This window comes from Scleropages formosus, chromosome 7, assembly GCF_900964775.1.
Source record: "Scleropages formosus chromosome 7, fSclFor1.1, whole genome shotgun sequence".
NCBI classification, from domain to species: domain Eukaryota; kingdom Metazoa; phylum Chordata; class Actinopteri; order Osteoglossiformes; family Osteoglossidae; genus Scleropages; species Scleropages formosus.
In genome coordinates this window covers 13,743,200-13,758,517 of record NC_041812.1, presented here as the reverse complement: position 1 = coordinate 13,758,517, position 15,318 = coordinate 13,743,200, and the positions used below count along the sequence as shown (strand labels likewise).

The 15,318-nt window shown below is 46.2% G+C and overlaps 1 protein-coding gene across 1 annotated transcript in view; it reads left to right on the top strand.

The window, feature by feature from the left end:
* The first annotated feature begins 2,238 nt into the window (after window positions 1–2,238).
* Window positions 2,239–15,318, top strand: part of pth1r (parathyroid hormone 1 receptor) — a 67,875-nt gene continuing 54,795 nt past the window's right edge. The window contains exon 1 of the mRNA XM_018747639.2: window positions 2,239–2,365. Within this exon, the coding sequence (XP_018603155.1) occupies window positions 2,291–2,365 (75 nt within the window). The 5' untranslated portion in view covers window positions 2,239–2,290. The remainder of the gene's footprint in view (window positions 2,366–15,318) is intronic.

Genomic DNA, 15,318 nt, shown 5'->3' with positions numbered 1-15,318 from the left:
TAGCAGCATGAGATTTCTGCCCACTAAGTGAGAGAGAGAGTCTGTCACACACCTTAAAGTACTAGGACACCCTTAAAACTAAAAATATGGAATGAATGAATGAATGAATTTATCCTGCATTTTATGTACCTACTCAAGCGATGAACATCGGTGCCTCAAGTAGAAAGTAACAAACTTGGTTTACTTAAGAATCATGTCTGCAGCCCCATGTCTCTTTCTCCTAACTTAATCATGTAATGTACAAATTGTATTTTTGCTGAGATGCACGTCGCTTTTGGAGAAAAGCGTCTGCTAAATGAATAGATGTAAATTTAAATGTAAATGAATGAATGCCCGGTGCTGACTTTCCAAATATCTGAAAATATGGTTTATTTGACGGTGACCATAAAAACAACTGTGTAAGCTACTTCCACGGACTATTTTGTCAGTTTATTCATCCACAGATCATAAAAATAAGTCCCGCACAACGGGATATTTCATTTTCTAAATATATATTTACATATTTTTATACAGTCCTGCAGCATGGTGAAGTCACCCTTAAGCATATTTATTTATGCAAATAAAGTGGTGTCTCTGCTATAATTTGAGACCATCATGCCTTAAACAAGTTGCATAGTTACAAGTGGTCCACAGTGAAAGACCAGTATTTGTAGTTAAATTCCTAAAAGCACAATTATTAACGATTATTTTCTTCCATAAGATTCTACTGATATAATTTATCATTCGCCTGAAGGATCCTTTTGAACTTCTCAAACGCGAAACGAGTAATTATATTTATTTTTCTCCGCTGCAGTAGGGTGATAGCGAGGAGTTTCCTAATCTGTAGCCGTATAACGGAACGTCTCCGATCGTTCCTGCCGGGATCGGAGAGCGCGCGCCGGCGCGGTGACGCGCAGCCCGGGGGCTCCGCTGGCCGCGGGTGAGGGGATCTGCATGGGCTCTGGACCAATGGGGACCTCCTCCTCCTCCTCCTCCTCCACGAGTCTTCACACACACACACACACACACACGGGCACGCGGGCGCACACACACACGCGCACACGCACATTAGGGAAGTGCGCGGACCTCCAGCCTCTTCAGTCTCTCCAACTCAGTCAGTGATGCGTCTCCAGTTCCTCCAGTATTAACACGTTGTCTCGAACTGTAGGAGCGATGTTTTCTCCTCGATTTCTCTCATTTCTTCTGGGAGGACCGTAGTTCGCTTCGGGAGCGCGCCGCACCTCTCGCTCGCTCTGTCCGCGTCCCCGTGCGCTCGCCGAGGTTTGTGATCCTTATGGCTTTCTGTTCGTATCTTAGGGACTGTACGTAGCATGGTTACATCGGCACCTCATGTGTATGGCAGCTGATCCAAAGTTAAAAGTTGGCTTCGGCCGCCGCTCAGTGATGGACCTTGGTGGACGGAGATGTTTCTCCATCGTGCGTGGAACATGTTGATCCTTTAAAACCCGCCCGGCGCATCTCTGGCGAAAGCGGCCGCTCGCAGTTTGCCGACTAGACTAAATGTAACGGTTTGGGAGACGTTTACCGCCATTTACCTGTAGAAGGGTGAGGAAAATTTGTACGTATGTGAACATAGACACGTGCCTGGGCTCTTTCATAGTGCGCTTTTTCCGGGGATCCACACTCAGAATAAAGGCTACTGCACCGTAACGTACAAAGTGTGTGCGTGTGTGTGTGTGTAATTAACAGCCTACGTCTCCCGACCTAAGCCTTAGCCTGTACTTCTCTATAGCATGTTTCCAATTACTCTGTTTGATATTACTACCTTTTTAAAAGAGAAGCCTACTTTATTACTGCAATTTCAGCTTGCTTTAAAAGAAGAAACTTTGTAAAAAAAGTTGAAGGGGAAAAAAAGGAGAAAACTTTAAATAGTAAGGCTGGGGGAAAATTTAAAAAAAGATCTGAAAAAGAAAAGTGCTGGTTTCTTCTCCACAAAGAATCATTTGAACTTCCCACCGCAGAGAGAGAAGGACATAAATAGTTTTGACATGTGGATGTAATTTCAGAAAAAAAGACAGATGCAGAGAAATGAAAAAGAGAGTGAGCTCAGTTTGAATGGGTTACAGATTTGAGAGAGAGGAGGGAAATCAACAGATTATTATTATTTTTATCGTTTTTACAAGTCCAGATCTGCCGCGTTATGGAGAAACGGATGGATTATGGTGACTTTCCTGCAGTGTTTATCTAAGGGGAGGAAATAAGGCAAAGAAAACGCTCTAAGTAGCCGTCAGAGTGGCCATCTGAAGTGACTGTGTTATAGTGGACCTGAGCTCTCTTGGACCGTGTCGTCATGGGGTCCAGGGTGCTGGTCCACGGCGTTGGCATCATCCTGTGCTGCTCCATCCTGAGCTGCGTCTATGGCCTGGTAAGTGTTCCTTTATGTTACCTTCTAATTATATAAATGTGCTACTTTATGTAGCAGGACAAGTCGGACTGTGGCTCACTTGCCCAGCTCAGGTCCTGGGGATGAGGGCACTTCTCTGAATCACAGTTTCAAAGGATTTCATTTGGTTTGGAAGTCTTCTAATTGATTCTGTAGCTCCACGTAAGCATGCCTTAGCCGTTATTTGCACATACGACTGTTGTACTGCTTACAAATATGTGTCCCTATTGAAACTCATGCAGCAACATACAAATGTTGCAGCACTTATGTGTAACTCTGTTGAAACACTTACACACACATACAAGGACTCTAACACCTGCCTGTGTGTAAGACTTGTAACTTCAGTATGTTTGTAATCGTGTTGTAACACTTGCATAGCAAGAACTCAGCTTTTACGAATTATTGTGTTCAAAGAATTCCTAAGCATAAATGCATATTTTTTTCCTCTTGGGTGGCATCCTTAATTCGTCCCGCTCTTAGTTTAGCTGAAAGTTTTAGCGGCGTTCGATCTCGAATTTAAACAAGTCCTGCTTTTAAAAATCTGTTCTTTTGCGCAACACCCACTTTCTGAGCCATAGAATTTATTCATCTTGCTCTACATATGAACTAAGCTCAGTTCATTTTATGGGTAGCCTATGACACATGGATTTCTTTGTTTAGATGGATCGATTTAGTGGAAATGGTTAACTATGTTTGGATCAGAGTGTTTTTTAAAACACAGTGGCCGACCTCTGCATTTCACAGCCCCATCGCCCTTGAAGCCAGAGGTATAAGAGTCTGTTAGGTCCTGCCATGGAGCCAGACAGTTTCCACAGATAAAGTGTGCAATCGCCAAGCTCTCAATAAAGCTTTTTTTCCATTAACAAAATATTCCAGCACTAAAATATTTTGCATCGATTATGTGGAGGGCAGTCGCTAAATTCTCAACCCACTAGTGAACCTTGCCAAGTTGCACAGAGCTTGTGTTTGTTTGTTTGTGAAATAGTTGAGGTTTCCATACGCGGTCAGTAGGCCAGGCCTGATCGCTGTGCCGATCCGATTACAGCAGCAACACGCACAGCGCCTCCACATTTCCTGGAGAGAGCTCTCATACCTACAGTTACCAGAGAGCTCTTGTCCTGGATGATATCTGTGTCCCTGCACATGTCTGCAAAGGGCTTGGAGCAAAGCTGCAGTATGACCTGTGACTATATCTAAGAGAACAGCGAGAAAAATGTGGAGACCACAGCAGTGGGTCACAGATCACACAGGTCGCATTTCAGTGTCAAGTGTGGTGTCGCACACTTCATGGCACCAGAAGACATAGTGGTTCAGTTCGCTGTATGTTTCAGCAGATTTTCTGAGAGCGTAACTGTGCATTTGATGAGAAGCGCTTAAACCAGGCTGTACGCATTTCTCTTGGCAATCACTTTCTCTTGAAATAGGTCCGGCGAAGACTCACGCGCTGCTCTCCGGGGTCCCAGCACCTTGTGTGCGTCTGAGCAGGGCTACTGTGTGACTGTGTGGTCTCTCCCTGTAATGCAGCTGACTCTCTGTGCAGGTCCAACAGCCCCATCACCGGGGACGAGGACGCAGTTCTGAAGTGTAGCCCCAGCTTAAGCGGCCCTGTCCTCGTATGGAGGGGAGCTACTTGTCTTGAGTCGGAGTCCCGCTCCCCATTTATCTCTGTCGCGATTCGCTGGCCAGTCAGAAGTATTTGTGTTCCAAGTCCTGCGCTGAGAGACTGAGTACACTATTGCACGCAGAACTGTAGCTGGCCACGTACTACTGTCTTCTTTATTTAACTTTATTTTGTATTGAGAGAATATTTTGCATTGCTGTGTGACAGCGCTGCATCGTGGGCTCCATCACTCCATAGGACCCCCCGTTCTCCTGCTTACGGTGATTCTACACCTGTGATGAGATGCATGTTGGAGCTCAGCGCTTGTTGGAAGACCTGCTCAGTCCGTGACCCAGGACAAGGTCCCGGTCGTATCTCCCTCAGGCTGGTGATACTGATGGCCGTCAATACACCACTCCGTCTGGATGCAGTTCAGGTCAATCTGCGGTTCCTGGATGATCTGATACATGTCTGTCTGTTCTACATCCTTTCAACATGTCTGGAAATGGATCTGCTTATTTCATCTGTATGACCCTTCAAGGTAAACAGGGTATGTTTGTCCACCTGACGTGTTCACGAGCCTAAGAGTCAAAGATAGGTGGTGGTATGGCTGATTTCACAATGAGACCAAGATTTTAACAAGTATCTACATCGCGAGGAAACTTTCTATAGCTCAAATGCACACTGCGTGTAGTAGAAGCAGCTCGAGTCCCTCTTGCCTTTGGGCCCTTCTGTGTCTATGACCCTACACCCTACCGGTCCGTGAACCCTTTGCATGCTCAGTCTGGAGATGCTATCTAACCCAGAGTCTTCAGCTCCAGCAACCAAACTGCCTGCAAAAAACCCTTGACTTTAGATTAGTCACACTTATGTCCTAAAATTCAGCTGTTGTTACTTATGTGGGCCCCTCGGAAGACATGGGTTCAAACCAGCTTAGTCTGTGTGCAGTTTATTTAACCCCTTGTTCTTGTGTGTGCCTTCCCACAGTCTGAAATAATGTGTTTCAGGCAGATTGGTGACTCCTAATTTACCCTGCGTGTGTGTGTGTGTGTGTGTGTGTGTGTGTGTGTGTGTGTGTGTGTATGTGTGTGTGTGTGTGTGCATGCACATGTGTGTACTATGCCTAGCCTTCTGCCTTATGCTTCTGGAATGGGCTCCAGGCCACCATGACCCTGCCTTAGAATAAACACTTCTCCATAGTCAGATAGGGACTGTTACATGCAGGAGGACATTATTATTATTTGCTTAGCTGATGCTTTCAGTCCAAACAATTTAACTGTTTATACAGCAGGGTATTCTACTGCAGCAATTCAGGCCTAGAACCTGGATCAAGCGTTAACAGCAGGTCCCGTTGCAGGAGTGGATCCAAGACCCTCCAGGTTTCAGGTGTATTTCTTGTATTTCTCTCAGAGGTACGAATGGAGCTAAATTGGCAGCAACAACAAATTTAATGTTTACAGTAATTTCATACATTGCTTTAGGAGCTGAGCTCATGTTGAGAAGGTGAACCTAATACAGTATCTGCCTTGAGCTTTCATAGAACTGCTTGTGAGGGAACAGTCTCATCTGTAGCTATGGCCACTGCTCAGGACTGCAGCACTCACACCTGAGGCTCCCTGGAGGCATCAAATTAGGCCACAAGTTGACGATCGATTCCCAAGGAGAAATTTTAATGTGTGTGTTGTGGAGGTGCTGAATCCCCCGCTGAACACCTCACGCTTCATGGCTGTTTTAAATGAGGTACCTGCGACCTGGTGTGCCATGCAGCAAAGGGAAAAATGTCTTAAAGGCACAGAAGAAATTAGTTGGACATGAATAATGAATAAATGTAACATAACTGGACAGTCATGTTTGATTTTTTTAAATCCATTAGGCTTAAGGTATAATATATTCATAGCTTTTAGAATGTATGCAGAGAGCTGAACCTTTTCTTACCTCTTACAGGGCCAAGAGATTCTTGTATCGAGTGCTGGGAAACCCTTTTGGTTATTTAAAAAAAAAAAAAAACTTTTTACTGGGGCCGGAAGAGTGATTCGTGTCTGTCACTATGTGAAGTGAAATGGAATCACTTGTGAGCTCCTTTACATCCCACACCTCTGTCATACTGACACATACTCTATCATATTGACATGCGCTCTATCATATTTAGCTAATCCTCCTTATCTGATGAAGAACAGTGACTCTGTTTATAATCACCGTCCTGGAATCATTTCATTTCCTCCGGTTTTGTTTGCTCTCGCCTGGTTCTGTGCTCTCTTTTCGGTAGATTTTTTTCAAGTTCGCTTCGATCCTGATGTGGAAACTATTAAGAATTTTGCTGGAATAATAAGTTCAGAGATGTCCTTCATCCTGCAAAGCTGGTGCTTTAAGAATTCCTCGTCAGTTTGTTTTTCTTGTATTCGGAGACGCTAATGAAAAAGAGAAAGTGCAGTTTAGAGTAAGAGTGAGGAGGGTCTTTGAACCGGTGGAAGCCCTTGCGTTATTCATTAAAAAAAGGGACCAGTAGGGCACGTATAATTGTCTTTATTAATTCACTTAGCCAAAGGTTTTCTCCAAGGTGGCTCACATTTACACTACACACACGCATCATCTGAAGCCGCTTGTCCTATATGGGATTGCGGTGAACCGGAGCCTAACCCAGCAACACGGGACGCAAAGCTGGAGGGGGAGGGGACACACCCAGGATGGGACACCAGTCTGTCACAAGGCACCCCAAGCAGGACTCGAACCCAGACCCACCAGAGAGCAGGACCCGGTCCAACCCACTCCACCACTGCGCCCCCCTACACACACACACATCTTCAGAACCGCTTGTCCCTTACGGGGTCACGGGGAACCGGAGCCTACCCGGCAACACAGGGCGTAAGGCCAGAGGGGGAAGGGGACACACCCAGGACGGGACGCCAGTCCGCCACAAGGCACCCCAAGCGGGACTTGAACCCCAGACCCACCGGAAAGCAGGACTGCGGTCCAACCCACTGCGCCACCGCACCCCATCGCCCCCCTACATTTATACTCAATTTATTCAGTTAGCTGATGCTTTTCTCCAAAGCGACTTGTAATGGTAAGTGTCACAAAAATGGAAAAATGCAATGTACTTGAAGACCTTTACTACTTTGCAAGACCAAATCATGAGCAATGACTTAAGAACAGGAGGTTTGTCTAGAGAAGGCCGATGTGGACATAATGTGCAGGAGCGCTGAAGCGCGAGCTGTCACAATTTGCTTAGAACATTCTCTAATGAAGCTCCACAGACAGTCATGTGGGAACTCCCACTGTCTCTACTAAGGTGTTTGTCTGCGTTAGAGGGAGAGATGGGCTGGAAGGCCAAATTAGATCAGCCAAAGAAAAAAATGTGAGTTTAACACCGAATCACTGAGTCAGGACAGGTTGAGGGCTTGAAAAAAATTTTTTATTTTTTTTTGGAAAATTTATTTTCTTTCATTTTCAAGACAACGTCAGAAAACTGTGCTGCCCTTTGGTCGGAGAGTCTAGATATGTGCTAAATATGCTAGAGAGCAACCCTAAAGGAGCGCTGAAGTTATGTTCTGCAAATGTTTTCTAACCCTCTCTGTGCCTCACTATCCACTGCAGGGGCCATACAGGAGTCCATTGCTTCAGGCTGTTTGCGTTCTGCTACTCCGCTAGCCAATGTCAGCGGGGGGTGTGGGGCATCCCTTGCTATCTGGTCTCCTGCGGCGCTCCTGGTGCTGCTGATGGCATACTGGTTCGGTTAAAAACCAGGGAAGAAGGGAGGCAGTTAATGTGGTCCTCATGACTACCGTTTGCATCCTGCTAATGACTCCCACGTTGCCTGGATTGACAGCGGCTGCGGAGCCCTGTAAGTGCTGGCAACCGACAGACAACTCGAACAATCGCATTTTCGGAAGAACAAAACATTCACCCGATGACTTTATTTCAGAAGAAACAAAATGAGCGTGCCTTGATTCCAGGACAAACCAAATTTACTGCAGTTCATGCTGATTTCTGTGAATTAATGACATTTCTTACATTTGGCCCCTTGGGGCCTGTGTATTTTAACGCATCAAGCTCTCCATTAGCGATGTGGCTGAGAAAGTGAAAGGCTTTTCCATGATGCACTGATGGACAGACAGAAACGAGGGGTGTGTGAGCATCCGTACCGTACTCAATACCATCGATGAGAACAAATCAGGGCAGAAGCTCATTTTCTCATGCAAAACTCCTGTGCTACAATCAACATCCTGTTCTGCCAGACCAAGTGCAAATTAAATGGCAAAGGTATGGACAGAGCATGACTGCAGGGGTCCTCGTCCTCGGCCCAGAGTTTCGAACCTTTGACAATGCCATTGCTTCAGGGGGAGATGCTTGTTTTCAAGGACTTTGGTCTTACTTGACATAAAAGCCAACGTGTCACTTCTCAGTAGGCTAACGAGTACGACAGAGATGGTGAAAGATCAAGGGCCGCTCGGCAAGGGGCCCTGGTGCTCGAGGCTCCTACCTGGCTGAGCTGTTGCAGCTATTTATCTTTGCGGCCACATAGGACAGGGACTCAGGAAAACACAGTGCAGTCTACATCTATGACTTAATGACCCAATAAAAGAGTGAGGTCAGCCCTAAGATGGGAACGCAGATGCGGAGAGTCTGACACCATGTGAAGCCCTCGACTTTGTGCCTAAAGAGGAACGCAAGAAACGTTGTCCTTTTTTCTCAGGTTACATTTGTTCTGAGTTTTAGCAGAGAAAATACGGCAGGAAGAAGTAAAACAGAAGGATAGAATGAGTGCGGAGGAGAAAGTGTCCGTTGATGGAGCACTTCTGAGACTCTGCCCCAGAAGCAGAACTAACCCTGACCGCAGGCATCCGATGCTTGGTCAGAGTGCGGCCTCACTCACGGTCAGCATGGACACGAGGGCTCCGAGAAGATGTGGCCTATCCAGCTTGTCGGCGTTCGTCCCCAGCTTCACAGTCAGCTGCCTTGTCCAGCTGCTGTAGAGGTGTAGGACATAGAGCTAGAAAGTGTCAGACAAAGTGTGCAGAACTGTTGACCTCCTTCATAACCCCTTCCCTATGGTCCTTCTGGCATCCTCAGGAACACGGAGAGGATGATCATCTTTGTTCGTTTCCTGAGTCACTGGACCGAACAGTGCTGAGAGGAACGGTGATGCGGAGACGGCGTCCCTGCTGCCGTGCAGAAGTCTCGAAGGCACTCGGCAGGATAGTCCAGTGTGGGTTCTTAACTCAGGCCTGGGCAGATGAAGAGAAGTTTCCGGAAATATTAACGGTCAGAAGTTGTCACTGTGGAATCACAACATCAGTCACTTGGCCTTCTTGCTTGGGTGTGGGTGTGTGTGTGGGATGGGTCACCTTAAATGGATAGGACCCTTTAACGCTGCTCTTTTCTCTTTAACTGGAACCCGGAGCTCCAAGGGGGCTCTTGCTGAACACCGTTTTGTTCTTCTGTTCAGAAGCGTCATATCAATTTGTTACGCACACGCACATCTCCGTGTTACGACACCGAGGGCTGAACTATGTGCCAGCACAAAATAACAGGGCTTTTTAACACAGGTGTGAACAGTGTAGGAAAAGGTTCACTCTTACTGACTGTTTTTACATAATTAATCATCATTTGACTCTATGCATATTGGTAATGATCATGTGACTTGTACCTGTAATCACTGCACATACTGTTTGTATAAGCTCAGCTCTGCCAGAGAGCACATCATGATGCTTTGTATTTAGCAAACAACATTATAAGTAGCTGTAAATTGACTTAAAAGCCGTTTTAAATCTAGAATGCCCCAGGAGGGGTGGGCAGTCACTGGTGCATGGACCCCCAGAGGGTTTTTTTTCCTTGCCTTTTGCTTTGGAGTTTCTTTGTTCCTTTCCCCCGTGGCCAGTTGGCTTACAGTTTTAATAATTACATAATTTTTGTAGTAATTTAATTTACAGCCGACCTTTTGTTTGTATTCTGCTTTTGACCTTTTGCTCAGTGTCATTTCGTGAGAAGAGTGCTCTTTAAAAAGAAACTGAATTTATTCAAATTGAAAGTGTAACCACGTCTTGACCATGTTGCTCTGACCATGTAGCGCGAGCAGTATGGTGCAGAACACACTAAACTAGTACTGCATAACCACAGCTATGTTTGTCTTATGTGACACAGATGGGTGTAGACAGCACCGTTCTTCTCGCACCAGTCACCTGCGGCAGTAGTTTCACGTCCCACTGTAGCCGTGCTGTGATGGATGTAATGACTGTGTCTGACCATCAGTGGAGGCCCTCAGAGCTGTAGTGCCTACGTTCCCGTGACATTGCAGCACGTGAGGCCCGGAGCTGACTGACCGTGCAGTTGGAGCATAAAGAGAGGCTTGTGCGGGGTGGCACAGCAGGGTTTGCACAAGGCTGCTTTCGCAGCACCAACTCCGCCGACGGCACAGCAACGTGTCCCTGTGCGCGTTCCACGCTGTCGCAGGACATGTGCGGGATGAGTGAGCCGGTGTCACATGCGCTGCTTTCCCCACGCCGGATGGTACACATAAGCGGCGTGTGTCCCACTGTCTCCAGGCCCCAATTAGAAATTCATGTCAAGCTATCAAAGACCTATTAGTTTCATGATGACGGACACATAGTGAGCTTTTGAGAGGGTTCATGACTCAAGGCCTCATAACTCGCATTTTAATAGCGGAGACTTCAGCTTCACTGACGTGCAGAAGTTACACGGCGGCACTGTTTCACTCTGGCAAGCCTTGTTGCCCTGACTCCTCTGACCTCTTCTGTTTTTCTTTCTTCTCCCCCCGCGGCATGGCCAGAATGTGTGAGCGCGAGTAATTCAACGCCACTTTTACACAGAGCCGAACCCGTGACGCTTCCAGCACGGATGGACTGGCGCAACATGTTTTCCGAGCTTTCGGATGGAGTTCAGCTCCTTCCCAGTCTTCTCACTGTGGACACTTAAGAGCAAAATAATTCCTGCCAGGTTGCAGTGCCTTGGGGGGGGAGTCGCAAACAAACAAATACAAAATCAAATAAATAGGTATATATACATTTTCTTAATCCAGTTTAGGAGTGCTGAGAAAGGATATTGTGCTTGAGAAGGTAAACAAAATGAATGAAAATTGGAACAAAGCCACTTGGGAATCACTTTTTATCGACTTTGTATTATTTGTCCTTGAGCACATAATAAAATTACTGCAGGAGTTCTTTAAAACAGTCTATAACTTTGCAGTTTTCGTTCAGTGAGAACAGTCTGAAATGACCACATTCCAGTAATTTCTCGAGTAGTTCAGATTATGTAGCCAGGTCAAGGGTACAATAGCAGAATCCATTGTAAGACAAACCTGCCTTCTTCAGGTTACCGGTCCCTGTCATTGAATGTGCAGTAGTCATACAGGCAAAATTATAGCTTCTGAAAAACTTCACGCAGATCTGTAATGCAGCGTATCCACCTCTTTTCTTCCAGAAAACTGAACCTGGCTTTGTTTAGTTCTCACATAAAAATGACCAGCATCCTCTCAGTGGGAATAATGTGTTAAACAGAAACGCTGCAAGAAAAACCACAGCTGTACAGCCAGACTCAGCATTTAATTTCCAGTTTACTGTGTTTGATCTAAAAAAACACACAAACCAAACTAATTTGAATTCTGTGAAACATCGGTATAGAATATAAGCACAAATGAAGGGGTTTCCATATTTTTTGGAACAGAAAAGCCACAATGGTTTCAGAGAAGAAAGCCAAAAGGATCATGTAGGCATATATTTAGGTTACGCACCAACATCAAAATATGACTTCTGAAAATAATTGCAGAGTCTGTAATGGAACAAAACAAGTTACTGCAATTACAACTCTTAAATTTAATACAGCACTATTAAAATGCAATAGACATCAGTATACCTTCTCCGTTAGCTCTTTTCTCAGGGACTCAAAAGCTTTTGCAAGTCACTCATATTGTCTTTTCTCTGAGTTTGTCTAAATAACAAAAAAAACTAAATCAACAACAATTTTTTGGACAGAATGTACTGGAAATCTATGGACGCGTGACGGTGAATGCAAGCCAAAGATAAGTTTTAGATACTTGATTGGCACAAACAAACGACATGATGAAAATTCATATAGTGTCTGATAAAACAGGCAACTTTAAGAATGTAAAACAAATACTATCTTTTTTTGTATGATAACAAACAAGTGATGAAGAATAATTGAGGGACAATCTGCTGGAGAGCAGTGGGGCAACTGATTGACTTGTGAGAAGCGGTTAAGGGCCTGTTGATTGCAGTGTTCTCCAAAATGGCTATACAACAAACGAAAGAGGTGAAAAATTACACAAATTTAATCATATAAATTGCTTGGTCATTTCTCTAAGTATTGATGCTCTTTTAAATGCTAGGCCCAACAGTGTTTGCTTGGGATAAATGTAGTGAAAAAAGAATGTTAATGGTTTTATGACCCTTTATTTTCACTGGATGGTATTCAGTTAGATGCGTTACAGCTTCTGCAGAGCAGTGGCCAGTAAATAACAAATGGTAATGAGAGGCCTCTGTTAGAAATGTCTAAAGGCATCGTGTTATTATTGCATGGAAATCTTAATCATGCGGTGCTGTACTGAATGGCCAGGTTAGAGACCGTCATGCATGTTTGACTTTGGCCTATGTCGTGTTCCAGCTCGTGATGGGAATGGTTGCATGTTGCTGCATACTGGTTCAGTGCTCAAGCAGGATATTTCCCAGAATTCCTAAAGCTGTTACACTCCAAAACCCCCTGGATGGCGGGGCGGGGTCGGGCGGGGTGGACCTGGGCGAGATGGAGCGGAGAAGCTCCTCGGCCGTGTTCCGTCGTCTCCAGATCAGGCCAGACTGTCAGACAGAGGCTCCCTTTCTGAGGCTCTTTGAAAAGAGCCCAGCTTCCTGCGCTGGCGGAACCCCAGTTATGTGAGCCGAGTTGTTTACGTGATCCGCGGATGCAAGTTTTCTGCTCCCTCCCGCTAGGCCCAAGCGCTCAGCACCACTCGGCTTCTTAAAAAGCCCTTTATTGGTTTTGCTGCAAAACCCCCCGGGGACTCCGGGTTTGTAAGTGTGCCGTTCACAGCGCTAATTTTCCAGTAAGGAGTCGGAGAGCCCCTTGCTGCCATGCCTGCAATATTCTGCACCTTTGAGAACCAAATTAAAGGGGCGAGCCTGCGGGATGTTGTGCGAACTGCATGCACGGCATTTATTGCATGGAGTGACGGGCTGGCAGGGGAAAGAGGGAGAGGACGTTCCCAAAACTCCACAGCTTTGTCTCGAAAAACGGAACACAACCCTTGTCTTTGCTACATCTAGGGCCTCGCAGCTCTCGCCCGCGTGTGAATCAACGGGACTCCGGAAGAGTGGAAAATGGATGAGAGTACCGCGTGCGAGTAGCAAACACTGCGCCGCATTTACTGGGGCACGGCACGGACTCAATCACGCACATACCTCTCCATAATGTATGCGAGGTCCACACGCTGCGCAGTCGACGCATGCCGCCGTCCTCCTGGTGCCCGGCCCGTACATGCGTGCACACTGCGGCCTATTGACGCCGAGCCCTGTTTTGGCTCCAGGTGCCGGCGTCACTGCTGGCCAGACGTAAACACGCAGCCCGTAAAGGTTTCGGGAAGGCCAAGAGTGCGCGTGGTCAGGCTTCTGTGAGTTGAAATACCTTCAGCCACCGATGGTTTCTAAATGCGCCGTGCAGTATGGATGGGGCGGAGCCCTTCAGCGGTGACTGTGCCCAGTGACGGGCCCCGTGCGCGAACAGGAGCCTGACTGTGCACTAGCAGGTCATTAAAGATGGCCTTCAGGCTCAGCCATGTGTATGCGTTGTGAATGGTGTCGCTGCTGCGCTGCCATTGGTGCGAGGGCCATTAAAGATGGTGCCAGGTTTCTGACGCAGGTTGAGGAGCTGAGTCGAGTTCCCAGCCAGGGAGCAGCAGGCGGGTGCGAGGCATTCTTGGCTGAAAGCAAACAGTCTCAGTGCTACTGAAAACGCTTCCAGCAGAAGAACAATAAGGTATCAATACTATAATGCACAACAAACCCAAACAGCAGTGCCCATCCACTCATTTAACCGTGTGAGTTAACCAACTAATTAAACAAAGAGCTTTAGACACAGGCTTATCAACACACAACTTTTCTGTCTGATACCATGTATAGCTGGTTCATATCCCTCAAGTAGCTGCTTATAGGAGTGACATTCAAATAGCAAATACACAGATAATCACAGCAAGTGATGTTGAACTCATTTATGGAGCTCTTATAGCTCAGGGAACTGATAGCTTTGTGCTTAAAATTAACACTACAAACGTTGTTGGTTCGGATCTCACCTGTTGCTGTAGTACCCTTAAGCAAGATACGCTAAATTGCTCCAGTAAACAATTACCCAGCTGTATACATGTGTAATTAGTTGGAGGTAGCTTAACATTGTATTTTGGTTTGGAGAATAGCATCAGCTGAATGAAAAAATGGAAGTATAAGGATAGAAGTGGCTCTGAAAGAGACGTTTGAGATGCTTCTTGAATCCTGAAAGGGATTCGGCCGCTCTGAGAGAAGAGACAGATGGCGCTTATTTGACCGCAGTGGTGTCAGAACCTATGGACTCTCAAGTTTGATCCTTGACGAGTGGGGCCACAAAGCTTCTGTCATGGTCGCGTCTGAGGGAAGCGGCGGACCCAAGTGCAGAGCGGTAATCGTGGTGTCTTTGGGGAAATCCAAGAGAGGAGGTCAGAGGACGGGCAAAGGGTCTTCGAGGTGCGAACGTCGTAACAGGGAGGATCCAAAAGGCGAGGTCAGTGTACAGGCAAGAAGAGGTCGATGATCTGAAGGAGGCAGTAGATCGGGGGAACAAGGGATGGGTTCGGGGAAGGCGTTCGGGAACAGGAAATGGCTGGAGAAGGTCGCTAACGAGGAGGCAGATCAAGGTTCCGCATCAGCTGGTTGTCCGACGCAGCCTTTTATGCTGCGGTCTGCGTTGCGTCACAGGTGTTCCGTGTTGGCCCGGAGGTGTGGGCGTGGCAGCTTCTAAACCGCAATGTACTTGCTCACAGTCCCTGAAAAGAAGCATTGTATGTGTATCTTTTGTATTTACCTTGAAGTGATACAGTAAAATTCCCCGCTGTATAAATGAGAAATCATGGTTAACTAGTTTAGTGTACAAACCTCACACTCTAAGGTACCTGGAACAAAGGTGTCAGCTTAAAAAAAAAAAAAAACCTTTTGAATAATTTTGCATTACACTCAGTATTGATAAATGTGGGGGTTTGGGAAAGAGAAAGGAGGAATAGTGAATGGAGAAGCAAATGAAAATAGTTAAGGAGACAAAAAGTTCTGTTGCAATTTAGATTTTG